Source organism: Heterocephalus glaber, unplaced genomic scaffold, assembly GCF_053883595.1.
Source record: "Heterocephalus glaber isolate CG9 unplaced genomic scaffold, H.glaber_assembly_v1.0 deba00001461, whole genome shotgun sequence".
NCBI classification, from domain to species: domain Eukaryota; kingdom Metazoa; phylum Chordata; class Mammalia; order Rodentia; family Bathyergidae; genus Heterocephalus; species Heterocephalus glaber.
Genome location: NW_028258308.1, coordinates 44,113,773 through 44,128,903, shown reverse-complemented (window position 1 = coordinate 44,128,903; position 15,131 = coordinate 44,113,773). Strand labels below are relative to the sequence as shown.

At 37.2% G+C, this 15,131-nt stretch overlaps 1 protein-coding gene across 3 annotated transcripts in view; it reads left to right on the top strand.

The window, feature by feature from the left end:
* The window catches only part of Kat6a (lysine acetyltransferase 6A), a 141,465-nt gene that overhangs the window by 87,861 nt on the left and 38,473 nt on the right, over positions 1-15,131 (top strand). For 2 of the 3 annotated variants that reach the window (XM_004855290.4, XM_004855289.4), the window contains 5 exons: positions 4,637-4,745; positions 9,073-9,188; positions 9,952-10,033; positions 11,822-11,957; positions 13,391-13,707. In XM_004855290.4, the coding sequence (XP_004855347.2) occupies positions 4,637-4,745; positions 9,073-9,188; positions 9,952-10,033; positions 11,822-11,957; positions 13,391-13,707 (760 nt within the window). The remainder of the gene's footprint in view (positions 1-4,636; positions 4,746-9,072; positions 9,189-9,951; positions 10,034-11,821; positions 11,958-13,390; positions 13,708-15,131) is intronic. The other variant, XM_087217386.1, reaches the window with a different exon arrangement.

Sequence of the window (15,131 nt, the reverse complement as noted above, 5' to 3'; positions counted from 1 at the left end):
CCTTAGTCTTTGCATCATGTAGCAGCTGTTGGGTCCATTTTTCTAGTTCTCTTGTTTTTAGGGTGTCTCTTAAGTACAGTAAAACCTTGGTTTGGGAGAATAATTTGTTTATAATCCAAAGCAATTATATGTCAAAACAGTGAGAGAAGAACCAGTTATGATTATGTGACATTCAGGGTGACAAACTACTCATATAGCAAGACAATGCTTGTTTATCAAGTTAAAATTTCTTAGAAATGTTTGCTTGGTTTGAGGAACATTCACAGACCAAGTTACTTGCAATCCACGGTTTGGCAGTGATTGGTTTCTGACATGGCCTTGTCTTCTGACACTGTCCTCACGTTGGTCTCTTCTGCTCCCTATACTTTCAATATAATTTTTAATCTCCTGAATTTCTTTTTGAAACCTTTTTGTGTACTCTACTTCTTACTGGTCTTTCATGCTTTATATTGTTTTGTTTAGCTCAGCTAGCTTTTTATTAGTGTCTTCTGTAAGCTCTCTGGCTGTGTTATTATATCTGTTATCTGTTTATTTCTTCTGTGAACTTGCTGAGCACCTTATCGATTTGTTTGTTAATGCCCTCTGTTATCCTTTCACATAATTTGGCTGTTGTATTTTGCTTTCCTCCTCAATGTCCGGTGGATCAGCTCTGGGAGAGTTGGGAGTTTGGGGAGACACTTTGTTGCCTTGTTGCTTCATATTTCTACCTTTTGTTTGTTTGTTGTGATTTGTTTTATTTTGTGCTGAGGTTTTCAGGCACTTATAGTAGAAAGACTGTTGCAAGTATGGCAGATCTCTTTAGTTAGTGTCTGTTTTTCGGTGATGCACTCTAGACCTATCTAACTATAGTCTTTTTTCTCTGTCCCAAGATCTGACCACCTGTGTTAATCAGGGAGGGAAGGAGGATACAGTGTACTTGGCCCAGCATAGGTTGTTCTTTGGGAATGGACCATAATATTGTTAAAGACACATACTGGCGTTCAGAGAAAACCTCTTATTAGCAACAGCTGTACAACTCTGGTAATATCAATAAATCAGCAATAATATTATCCACAACTAACCAAAGATTGACATACCATAAGAATCAATAATGTACTACCCTTAGTCATAGAACAAACACTAAAACAAACCAAATATTAACTGCAGTAAATATCTATTAAATGTGACAATAATACTTCCACTAATAACAGAAAAGAATTCAATAGTAATAACATGTAGTTAACTATCTAAAGATTAGTAAAGCTTCATAGTTATAGTAGTAAATATATAGGGGATTATGAATAGGCAATTGAAAGAAGAAAAATTGAAAAACAGTGAGAGGAGTGAAAAGTGAGACAAAGGATCTTATGAAGGAGAAGTGTATTTATAGATAATCAGAAAAAACAAGCAAGAATAAAAAGGAAAAAGAAAAATATGGAAAATAAAAAATAAAAAAGGAAGAAAGGAAGAAAGAAAAAAAGGAAAATTCCCTAAACTCTAATAAACTAGTGAACAAGAAAAGTGGGGGGAGGGGGGGACAAATGAATTCAAAAACAGAAAAAAGTATTTCTCTGTATTTTTGAATGAGTGATTTATTTCCAGGATCCATAGTTGTGGGATCCAGCAAGTCATGATTTTTCCTCTTAGCTTTTTGAGCTATGGCTTTGTGCGTTGCCTTGTCTGTTCTGTTCCAGAGGCCCACCCTGTATACACGGGGCTATCAGAGGCAAGGTGTATCCTTCATGTTGGTGGTTGGGGAAGGCAGGCAGACCTCAGATCTGCGGTGGATGTAGGTTGCAGGGAATTATTCAAGTATTTAATGCTGGAATTTTCATATAAGCTGTTTCTGCACACACCAGACCTGACCTGGCTTCTCATTACTGACAGCAGAGCCAGGGTTCTGGCCTGAGCTTGAATTTCTCAGGGGTTCTCTGTCTAGCCAGCTCCCTGCCTGTGACTGTCTCTCACGTAGTCATTGGGCAGGGCTACATAAGAACCCTGAAGTGAAACTGTGTTTTAGTAGTTCTGAGTCCCAGACTTCAAACAATTCAACCCCTCCCCAAAATGGTGCCGATTAAGCACTGTTTGGCAATATAGGTGCTGCATTAGACTCCTTTGGGTGTTGTCCACGGTGTAGAAGGGGTTACCTTGGAGCAAAACTTCGCACTTTTTTTGCAGTTCACAATAGCCATGGGCTCACTCTGGGGCCCATGCTGCTGGCCTGGTCTGCTGTTTCTCCCAGGAGCTGATGGCCCTGGGGGCTTACCTTTCATCTGTGGGAGCAGCCTCTCCTTCCTGAAGCTGGGGTGAGCTTCTAGACTGACTGCTTTGTTTTTTCCCCTCTGCATTGTAGTGTGTTTCTCTAACTTCTCTGTAGCTTCTCATTTTTCTCAGTTCTTTCTGGATTCCTGCCAATCTACATTTTTTTCTTTTCTTTTCACCAGGTTATTTTCCAGGTTTATGGATTCCAAATCTCTGAGAGGCTGAATTTTTCTGCTAATCACTCCTGCCATTTTCTCCTCACTAGACCTTCTCTTAAGGGTTTGCTTTAAATTTTCACTCCTACTTGGTCTTTCTTGCCTGCCTTCTCCAGCTCTTTTTAAAAATATTCCTTTTCAAGGAAGTCTGTACCACTGCCCTAATAATTTAGACAGCTTTATTCATCTTTTATTTAATTGCTGGCTGAGTACTGCTATTCACTTGTTTGTGTTGGACTTTTTGTTGTTGTTGTTGAACATTGATACTCCACTAACCCATTTCCTTTAAATATGGGTGTTTTGACTTTAGATGTCTTCTTTCCACCTGTTCTCCTTGGAAAAAGTTACCAACTCTGATGGCTTTCATGCCATTTTGTGTGTATATTGAAAGGGTCGCCAAAAGGAAGGGGCACGCCTATGTTCAAACAAGCTTTATTGGGCCAGCAGTCTGCAGCCTGCCGGGACTGACTCACAAAAGGGAGACCAGCAGTCACATGAGCTGAGCTGGAGGCTTATATGGGGTCTTTGCATGTGGGAGAGCACGTAGTCCTTTGATGGGGGTGGGTGATTGCAGTTAGGACATGTAGCAACAAATTCTGGTTGGGGGATGAAGAAACAGGCTCCAGGAAGTCCCTATCTCATGGGAATATCTGGTGGGATGGAGTGAAAAGCTCCAGGAAGTCCCTGTCTTGCGGGGGACATTTGGTGGGATGGACATTTGGTAGGACGGAGTGACAAGCTCCAGGAGGCCCCTATCTTAAGGGAACATTTGGTGGGGTGAAGTGACAAGCTCCAGGAGGTAGAAAGTCCCTGTTCACCAATGGGGAGGAGGACAGGGAGAGGGGGAGGGAGCTTGTTCAGTGGGGTCTTTGGAATACCTAACATACATGACTTGTAGAATTTTTGTCTTCTGGCCCAAACTTTTTTTTGGACTTCAAATTCCTGTATCATAATGCCCATAGGCATTGTTACTTGATGTTCCATAGCATTCTGAGCTCATTTAGTTCCAAATTAAGCTCATTTTGCCCTCCCAAATAGCCTTCTATAGTTTCTAATTTTTTGGAACGCCCCCACTGAGTGCCTGCCTGTCAAATACGTCTGGAAGAACTAAAGTTAATGGCATGCCTGTAAAGCTTTTTTCTGATACCCTTAACCCCTACAGTGGTGGTACCTCAGTTCACAGACTTCATTCTTTCAATGCTTGGGTGGTCACAAACTGAGTTGGATGAGAACTAAATCAAATTGAGTGTTTAGGTTCAATGTTGACTTTCTGGAGAAATTTGATTTGGTTGTCATCCTGTTCAGTTTGCAACCAGAATCATGGAGAGAATTGGGTTTGTGAAGCAAGGCATTTCCTCCTTGGTTTCCACTATTAAAGTTCTATTAAGGTGCCTAAAAGTACTTTATTATACTTAATATGCTCTCCTCAGTAGACTACAAGCATTTTAAGGGCTTTCTGTTGCCATCCTGCTTAAGGCCTAGTAAAAAATAGTTGAGGGTAGCTCAATGGTAGACTACCTACCTAGCATACATGAGGCATACCTACGTTGGTTCTGTTTCTGCTACCTGTATTGCCTTTCTGTCCATCACTTGCAGAAAGAAGCAGTGCTGTGGAGGAACATAGACACTTAGATTTAAATTTGCTTCTAACATAACTGTCCTTGAACTAGCCTTCTTCGATGCTGGCACAAAATACTGGCGCTTAATATGTGTTGCCTTCCCCTTCTCCAAACCATAATGAAAATTTTCTCTCTTGATGCTACAGAGTACTTACTGTTTATTTCTTAGAGCACGTAATGTTTTCTGCATTACCTTATGTTTATCTGTGCACATCTTACTGCTTTTCTACTAGATCGTATATGTTTCTTCAGGGCTGATACTGTGTCTTCTTGCACTTAATTCAGTTGAATCTCAGACATAGGTAAATTTGCATCGTTTAAGCAGCACTGTGTGATTTATATGACAAATATGATTGGGATATGATTTTTGGACCAGCTGTAAAGGGACCAGCCAAAGCAGGCTTTGTACAAACTTACCTACTTTGTTGAGATTTTAGGAGAGTGATACAGTTGTCCCAGAGTTAGGTTTAATTTTCACAGGAACTTAGAACTGTAATTTTAATGTTCTTATATTAATAATAAAAGGGTACTTATACTGGAATGAATTGGTTTTTTTTACAGCCGGTTGCTGAACCAATCCCCATCTGTAGTTTTTGTCTTGGTACAAAAGAACAAAACCGGGAAAAGAAGCCGGAGGAACTCATCTCTTGTGCAGACTGTGGCAATAGTGGTATGTGATTTCCCATTTACCTTCTAACATGCTTGGCAAGGCAAGAGGAAAGTGTGTAACTGGGTTGGCACCCTCTATCCTCATGAAATTAGTATTTTAATCTGATTCTGGTTTTAGGTAACTGAGATGAGTGTCTGCTCTGGAAGGATTTGAATAGCTGAAATGTTTAATTTAGTTTAAGTTTGTTCTTAGGGTTTTTAAAATAAAAACTTACTGTGAACTTTTTTTTTTTAACTTATTTTTTCCCGTTGATCTTTCTGTTGCATTATTGAACATCTCTTTAAATCACAGCAGTCAGTGTGAAGTTACTGCTAGCTTCTTTAATAGTCACTGCTTATCTTTCTTGATTCAGTCTCAGGCTTGATGCATAAAACCAGGATAACAACAGATTTGTTTTTCTTGATGGAAACTTACTTGTGTCACATTGGGACACAGTGTTGACACTGGAGTTTAATGAACTATGTGAAATCTTGAGAAAGATTTTGCAGTCTACTAATTTGTCAGTTCTAGAGATATTCTTGCTCTGTATTTTAAGAACTCCTAAGACCTTACAGGAAGGCTTAGTAAACCATTAGTAACATTCAAGATTTGTTCCAGAAAACAAAGCCCTATCAGGTGCTTCAAGAAAAAAGGAATTTAATACTGGAATTAGGTACTTGGGAAATTGTTAGAAGGACTGAAGAGGCAAGCCCAGGCTGGGCTGTAAGGACAGAGATTACTGAGACCAGCAGAACTGACACACTAGGGGAGCTACCAAGTCAGTGGACAGCTGACCCTGGGCAGCCCCCCAGGGAAGATGTGGAAATAGGAGGCTCATGCAGAAGTGTGGAGTTCTATAGCTGGGTGCTGAGATGCTGAATCTGGCCATCATCACAACTGCCTCTTGACAGCCACAATGAAGACTGAATACTGTTGTTTTCATGACTTTGGATATTATTAGAAAACAGTACCAGAAGGAAGATGATCTTTGCTTCATTTCTGCCTTTTATATCTCCCTTGAACACATCCAGTTGGCCCAGCTCAATTATATCAAGAGCCTCTAGGAAGTATAATTTTTAGCTTTTTAGTTTTTATATATAGAACATTAGAAGAAAGCAGGAATAGATCTTAAATACTTTGTGACCATATCCATCCATAAATGTCATAACCCAGAAGGAATCTGGATTAATTTCACAGTTAAATACTGTATTAGTCAGCTGGCACTGGTATATAGTGATAAATTACATACCAGAAATGGGGAAAGATATATTTTGGCTTATAGTTTTAAAGATTTTATTTGTGCTTGTTTTTTTGGGACAAGGTCTTGGTATGTAATTCAGGCTGGGCTTGAACTCACTATATGGTCCAGGCTGGCATCAAACTTGTGGCAATCTTCCTGCCTCAACCTCCTGAGTACTGGGATTATAGACGTGTGCTACCACACCTGGATTGTTTTAGAAATTTTAGTTCATGGTCAGGTGACTACAAGGCAGAAAATCATGGCAGAGGAATACAGCTTGTCTCATAGCAACCAGGAAGCAGAGAAGGGAGGAAGAGATAGAGGAAAGGTATATCCTTCAAAGGTGTGCCCCAGTGACCTGCTTCCTCCAACTGAGCCCCTTCATTCAGCTGTGAACTCATCAGTACATTGACCCACTGATAAGTTTAGTACCTTTATAATCCAAAATTGCCTTCTGAATGTATGAGATGGCCCTCGGACCTACGGAGATCACCAGACCTGATGCACCTCCTGCTGATGAGACCCAGGAGCAAACAGGTCCCAAGGACAATCACAGCTCAACCTGATGCAGCTACTGCCATTTCCAAAAAGAGAAGGGAATTGTGGGGGACCACCCTATTGATTATGCCCAAAGCAGGCTGTGAGCAGCGCAGACTGTAAAGAGTTAATCCCACAGTTGGCTTATTTTGAGAAGAAAATCCCAAATTCCGTTCCCAGAGTTAAAAACCTTCTTTACTAAAAAGGTTAATTATTAACCACAACCTATATTTTGTCTGTTCTGTTCCTAATTCAAGAGTGCTTTGTTTCTTTCTTTACAAGCCTTGCCTGCATCAGCAAAGTATCCATAGCAACTCCACATAGTCCCTCCATGTAGCCCCTTTACCCCAATCTATGATGTCACCAATAAATATCAACAGCTGTGAGTGTTTAGGACCTTTGCTTGTTCAGCTGTGCTTGCATGAGCATTGGTCATCCTGGGTCCCTGTGTATCTGTCTCTTTAACGCTGTCTCTATCTTCTCACCTTGTGCCATAGCACTGAGCAGGAGATCAGAACCCGCTGCAGGGGTCTGTGATAGGGGACCTCTCCATAGGGCTTCCCTGGAGCAAGTATCCAGCCTAGCCTTAGAAACTGTCATTTCAGCAATATCCTATTGGTTATGCAGGTCAACTCTATTCACTATAGAAAATGATACACACAAGGATCACATTAGAGATTGGCCATCACAGTAACCAAGGAAGAAAAGGTGGACGTAGAATATATATAAAAGTTTTTTCTAAATTGAAAACTAACAAACCCAAAATAAAAAGCAGGAATAGTTTGGGGAAAATAAAGAGCCTGCTTCCAATTCTAAGCGCAAGTACAAAGAAAAGAGCCTGTGAACAGACAGTTTATGTGGAAGAAAATTAACTTGAATATATAAAGAAAATTTGCCCATGTTCTAACAAATGCATACCAAAGCAGCAGTGAAATTAAAAGATAATAGATACCTAACCTAGAGCTAATGAAATTATGGTAAAAAATTTGTACTTAGGTGGTGGCACTGAATATCATATTATAGCTTTGGGAGAATGTTTTGGCAGTTCATCTCAACCTATCAAGTTATAAAATGTTTAATTCATTTCACCCACCAGTCTCACTTTTTAAGAATTTACTCTAAGAAACTAACTTAAAAGAAGGAAAGAATCTGTAAACATGAAATAATTTTAGTGTTCATTCATTAACAATTACGGATAGTGATCTACGTACCTTAATGATAGGAAAATGATCATGTGCATTATGGTGTATCAGTATAATGGAATATAATGGAGTATATCCCATATACTCCAATGGAATATAATATATATTGGAATAAGTGGAATATAATATATATTGGAATAAGTGGAATATAATAGTTAAAGGAATATAAGTGTAAAGTTTACTTGAAGAAAACCAAAACAAAAATTATATATTCTATAATTAAACCCATTCAAGGGCTTTCAGCTAATTTAAAAAGGGGAACATAAAAATGCATATTATTCTAGAACAGTGGTGGCAAGCCTGTAACATGTGTGCTGCAGGGGGCTGTTTGTATCATTGAAAGCTCTAAAAGGTCCACCATCATTGTTGTAGAATGAAGAGATTATGAATGAAGTAGTCACACTCTTCCCCCTTCCTTCTTCCTTCAGTGAGGGATGCTTTGATGAACTTACCTCCTACACTTCTTTAGAAATATGAAAGAGCGAAGAAAAGATGATTTAACTAGTCCTTTGTCTCACCAGAGAAAAATAAATATAGCCAACTTTTAGAGAACAGGGACAGATCTTTTCAGAGTTGAAGGCTAATTGGGTACTTTGAATTTTTGAGAATCAAATCAATATTAACTCCTACAAAAGGAGTCATTTTTTTCTGTTGCTGTTAATTCTGATACCAATAAAAATAACTGCTTTTGGTTTTAATTTTAGCTTGAATGCCTTAAATCATGGGCAAACATATTACTCCAAATAAGATTTTTATCATAAATTAAAAAATAAAATGCCAGGCATGGTGGTGCACACCTGTAATCTCAGCACTCAAGAGTTTGAGGAAGGAAGATCACAGTGAGTTGAAGGCCAGCCTGGGCTACAAAGCAAGACCTTGGCTCAAAAGCACCAAAAAAAAAAAGAGGAAGAGGGAGAGGTTATTTTAAACATAAAAAGTTAAATGGAAAATCTTCCTTCGGAATGTTTATAGCTTCATTTTATAAGATGTTACAATTTTCTAAGATATTGTATTCTTCCAGAGGTGTCTTAGGCATGTATATATATTTGTGTTCATAAACATACCAGGATGTGTACAAACATAATACTTTGATATAGGCTTAGTGAAAGCTTGGAATATATCAGATTTTTAATCAAAAAGGTGTGTGTGTGTGTGTGTGTGTGTGTGTGTGTGTGTGTGGGTGTTCTAAATCCTGTGTAGCATTAATAAAACTAAATTGGGGTGCTAAGTCCTGGTGAGACAAATGGCAAGCTTCCAGCATCTTGCTTTGTTGAGTATATATTTTGTTTTTAAGAAATTGCCTTTTTATATATCATTTAGTACAAAGTAATTCTTGATTGCTTCATTCATGAATTTTTTGTCTTCTTAGGTCATCCATCCTGTTTAAAATTTTCCCCTGAACTAACAATTAGAGTGAAGGCCTTACGGTGGCAGTGTATTGAGTGTAAAACTTGCAGCTCCTGTCGAGATCAAGGCAAAAATGCAGTGCGTATCTTGCCTTCCTATGTGCATATTTATATAGAAATGAGTGTACTGTGGTATTTCCAAGTGTAGCTGGTTATTTTTCAGTCTGGCAGAATTTAGAGCAGTAGCCTCTTTAAATTATATTCCATTAGTTTAGAATACTTAGAATATTTCTAGATTTTTTTTTTTTTTTTTGGAGACAAGGTCTCACTATATAGTTCAGGCTGACCTTGAACTCACTAGCCCAGGCTGGCCTTGAACTTGCAGCAGTCCTCCTGCCTCAGCCTCCTGAGTTCTGGGACTACAGGCATGCACCACCACACCTGGCCTACTCTAGATAATTTATAAAGCACCAGAACTGTATATTTGCGGAGAGAGTAAATTACATAAGGAAATGTTCCCAAAATTTGTTTGAGCAATATGAAGGTATTCATTTATGAATGTTGACTTCCTAATTTCAAGTCATCCTTTTCTTTTTTATTCCAATAGACCAGGGTTAGTTTTTTTTTTTTCTCCTAGTTATTGGATATACAGGAAAGTAACAAAACCATAGCTTTTTGTCAAAGATTGGATGAAGCCAAACTCAGTTTGCTGAGACTGTCAGTTTTTGCTGACTCAGATTGTTTACCTACATAGCTAACACAAATTGAGGAAACTTAATATTATGGTAACTTGTCTCTTTTGAGATCTTAAGTTTCCTAGGTTTTATGAAGTTATGGTCCTCATGACATGTTTCTTTTTCAAAAGATTAACTAGAACTATCTATGCCTTTTTTTCTCTTAAGGATAACATGCTTTTTTGTGACTCATGTGACCGAGGTTTTCACATGGAATGTTGTGATCCGCCACTCATTCGGATGCCAAAAGGTGAGAAATGCTTTCTGAAATAAAATATGTTAGTGAAAGCACATTTTACTTGCTATTAAAATAAAAAAACAATTGATTCATTTGAGGGGTTGTATAAATAGGAAGAGGACTGTCACCTTAAAGGTAGGGTTAGTCTTTTTGTTTCGGTGTCTTAAATTTTTGTACACTAAGGATTTATTATTATTTTCTTTTATTTTCAACATATAAGCATCCAGGAAGGGTGAACTGGTTCATAGAAAAATATTTGCCAGTCACTAGCTAGAGGCTAAAATACTTACATAATATCTTTAAATATCTTTTTTTTTAAAAGGAGGAAATGAAATTGTGTAAGGTTGTTTTGATTATATTACTGCTCAGCACTTTTGAGGGGCCTTGATCTATTGAGATCTGGTTTATTTGAAATTTAATGTTAACGCTGTTCTTTTGACTCCTATTCCTTGAAAAGTATTAGGATATACATAATTACCTTCTGTTATGTTTTTCTTTAAAAGAAGAATTCACTTAGTCTTCCCTCTTTTGTCCTATCACAAATCCCATTCCAGCTCTGAATTTTGTGATTTATAAACTTCTTAAGTGAAATGCTTATAGGATATTTTATAGTGTCTGTTTGGAGAAAGTTTCCCTATTGATAGAAAAGGACTCAACCTTAAGTTACTCACTTTAAGGATCTTTTTGAATTACTCTTATGTCATTCTGTTGATTATTTTCTTAGTTAATGCAAATTAAGGAAATTTGAACAGTCTTAAATTTAAGAATAAACTCGGGGCCGGGGATTTAGCTCAGTCCCTGCCTCGCAAGCGCAAGGACCTGAGTTTGATCCCCGGTATAAAAAAAAAAAAAGAATAAATAACCCCTTTCCATTTAGTATTTGAAATCTGGACAGTCTGAAAAATCCTTCCAAGATAAAGAAGATTTCCTTGAAATTTCTTTCCTATGTATTTAACTTCTGCAGGAGAGGTTTTATAATAGGTTAACATAGGAAACATTTTATTTTGAATTTATTTCAGGTTTATAGAAAAGTGGCAAAAATAGTACAGAGAGCCCTTATATTATTTCCTAGCTTTTCCTAATGTTACAAGTATTAAAACTAAGAAATCAGTGATTCTTGCCTATACCAGTTATTACTGTGATGCCTCCATAATGGTGACTATTTATTTTCACCATTCTTTTTTTTTTTTTTCCTGGTACCAGGAATCAAACTCAGGGCATTTCGCTTGCTAGGCAGGCACTGCGCTGCTGAACTACATCCCTAGCCCCTCTTTGTATCTTTATTAATTGGAATTTTGCTGTAAAGATGAGCTGTTCTTTTCTCACATTTGTTTATTCAATTTATTTTTTAATTAATTTATATCACTGAATTGTGGTCTAGTATTCCAGTTGTCCTTTTGCTCAGTTGTCCCAGATTTGACCATTGGGAACTCTTTTGAGTTGGCTCCTGTGTCCTTTTGAAATGCCTTTATCATTTTTTGGTTTTCTGGCACTATATGATCTTCTAGGTTTTCTTGTATTTTCCCTGCCCTGAGCTGGAAACAAGTGTTAGCCTATAGAAACTTAGCTTCTTTTTATCGTAGGATGGTAACTAGACATTGCAAGCTTTAAGTGTGTGTGTGAATCTCTTCCAGTTATTTGTAGAATTCTGTATATATATTTTCATGCTTACTTTTCTGCTGGGGAGCAGGGGTTCATTAGATTTTCAAATGCTATTCCTTGACCTAAAGGAAGTTGATGTCTTAAGACTACAGTTTATTTATGTCTGTCATACGTGTGTGTGGAATTTTTTCTTTATAGGCATGTGGATATGTCAAATATGTCGACCTAGAAAAAAAGGACGAAAACTGCTACAAAAGAAGGCAGCACAGATAAAACGGCGCTATGCTAATCCAATAGGACGTCCAAAAAACAGGTTAAAGAAACAAAACACGGTGTAAGTTGTACTTGTGGCAAGGTGAGGGGAGAAAAGGATAGGGCCTTCTCTATAGTATAGGATTCACTTGTTTACTTTTTAGGAAAAAAAAGAACCTATTTTAATAACTTGTGCTTTTATAAAATAATAATGGCTAACACTTATGGAGTAGTTAATAAAGTGCCAGCCACTGTTCCACATGCCTTACATGTGCTAAATCACTTAATTCTCCAAACAACCTAATGAAGTGTTAGGTACTGTTGTTACCTGTGTTTTTCAAAGGAGGCAACTAAAGCAGAGGGAGATTAACTTGCTCAAGGTTATATAATGTTAAACTGGTATTAAAGCCCAAGTAGTCTGGCAACATCCCCTTATATTGCTTCTTATAAAAACAGCAAAAAAAAATTTTTGTTGTTATAGCATTTTGAGCGTTTCTCTCCTAATCTAGTCTCAGTTGTTTGTATCTGTTAGGTACACAATTCCTGGGTAGGTTTTTCATTTTGGGGTGATAGTTAAATCCTATTTTTGTGTTCTCCCAATAGTGTGTTTTCATCTGTTAGCAGAAATTAGAAATTGTGGACTAGGAACCTGGGCTATATCTGGAGGAGATGGGACAAGATTCAGTATCTAATTCTTTCCTAATTAAAAAAAAAAATATATATATATATAGTAATTCACCTTTGATGATATATCAGATATCTTCAGACCTGTAAAACCTCTTCATTCTCAAAAAGTTTACCTGCCTTTTCTACATTTAATACTGTCTAGAGGATGATGTAACCAAATAAGCATCAATAGCTTAAAATATAATGAACCAGTATTACAGAATATGTGTGTGGTGCATGTGTATGTATGTGTATATATCTGAATGTAGGGCCTCATGCATGCTAGGAAGGCACTCTACCACTGAACTACATACTTAGTCCTTTTTTAAAATTGTATTTTGAGACAGGGTTTCACTAAGTTTCCAATATTTTTCATCTTAAATCAAACTTTTAATTTTCCTGTAATGATCTTTTGATTTGCTTCCAGCGAATAACCCATCTTTGTGTTTAGAGGTAAAGGTATAACTGAGTTGGTACAAAGATCATAGCATCAAAGGATGTTGTTCTCTGGTCCACCTCTCATTTTGCAGATGCCCAGATACTAGTAGAATGTGATTTGTCTAAGATGTACAACTAGTAAGTGGCAGAATTATGACGTGAACATGTACTCTGATTTCTGACTTAGGGTTCTTTTCAATATAAATAACTGGGCTTCTTGGAAATAAATGTTTCCAATAATACTACTTCTCATTCATATGCTATTTATAGTTTATAGTATTTTCTAATATACTCCTAAAAATAAAGCTTCATGTATTTCTAAGTATATATTTTCTAAGTGACTTATTAAATAAAAAATCTTATAATGTTTTCTTTTAATAGCTTTTTTTTTTTTCCTATTTGATTCTTTAGATCAAAAAGTCCCTTCAGCAAAGTTCAAACTGGCCCTGGAAGGGGTAGGAAACGTAAAATCACTCTCTCCAGCCAATCAGCATCATCATCAGAAGAAGGATATTTAGAGCGAATAGATGGCTTGGATTTCTGCAGAGATAGTAATGTCCCCTTGAAGTTCAACAAGAAAACCAAAGGGCTCATTGATGGCCTTACCAAATTCTTCACCCCTTCCCCTGATGGGCGGAAAGCTCGAGGGGAAGTGGTAGACTACTCTGAGCAATATAGAATCAGGAAAAAGGGCAACAGAAAATCAAGCACTTCAGATTGGCCCACAGGTAAAAGTTTGAAACAAACCTAGAAACAAAAACTATTCCAAAATTGTATTATTTAGAGTAGCACTAGTCATCTAGATTATTTTTATAATTGGTTATGGAAGATAAGATCTATTGAAAATACATATGGCAGGAATTAGAGGCTAGAGAAAAGTTGGCAAAGTGGACTAGTAGGAGCTCTTAGGCAAAAAGAGAAGTTGCTTTTTTGGTAGAAGCATAAGGAACCTACCATTTGGGATATAACTTTGAATCAAGGCCAACTTTGTATTCCATAAATTACTAAATAAATCATATAATGAGCATCATGATGTTAGTTTTATTCCTGGTAAGAAATCTGAAAGAGCAGGGACATTGACTGCTATTGATCTAAGCATACACCCCCCCCCAAATATATGCAAATATAATAAGGTCAATAACTTTTATACCTCTACATCTTGGTAAATATATTTATAAATTCCTGGATTAAACAGAGAGAGAACCATAGTGGCAGACTATTTGCCCAAGTATTAGGCCGAGTTCCCTATTGTTCACAGTAGACAACATCTGTGGAGAGACAGTTAACTGAAGTCAGAAGAACGTGATTAGCTGTCTGAACAACGAACACTTAAATAGCCTTATTACTAAGCCACGAGTTTAGAGGACCTAACCCTGTGAAGGAAGTAGAAAGGGCTTTTTGAGGAAAGTAGAAGAATAAAAATGAACTCTTGGATAGAAAAGACCAAAGTTACAGTGTCTCACCTACTGCAGAATTTCTTAATGTTGATTTTCTCCCCCAAGTGTCCCATTGGTAAGTGATTGTGTTCACCGCTTTTTCATTCCTGCATAGAGAATGGTTGGTTGGTCCCATGCAGAAGAGAATGTTCTCATCATTACCAGTTTCCCCTTTTCTGTTTGATTGATTTTTCACCAAAGTGAAAAATCAGCTAGCTGCCCTTTAAGCATTCAAGAGTTTTCACATCTTTTATCAGTCATGCAAACTGTGGATATGCTTTAATCTGAGCATGTTTATCTAAAAAAATAACCAATCCATTTAGATTAGTGTTATAAGGAAAGAATCCTAAAGCATTTCCTGATAAAAGACATTTTTGCTTTAACCGTTTGCTCTGGATATGGATTATTAGAAAAATTTACTAGAAAGTTTTAGAAATAGAAATTGTTAGAGGATGGATAAAACATGGACAGTTAACACTGAACTTTTCAGGCATTGGTATAGTTTGCTTTCATAGGCTCTTGTCATTTCCTTTATAAATTGTAGACTTCAAGGAACAATCGTACATCGTCTCATGGTTCCGTGGCCTGCTATACTAGATCCACGCCTGCATCCATCTGTGTCATGCACTAGGGGGCATTAAAGTTACATAGTACCTTTAGATTGTACTTTTTTTTTTTCAGTTTGGGAATATTGTCAACAATGAGTCTTTGTCCTT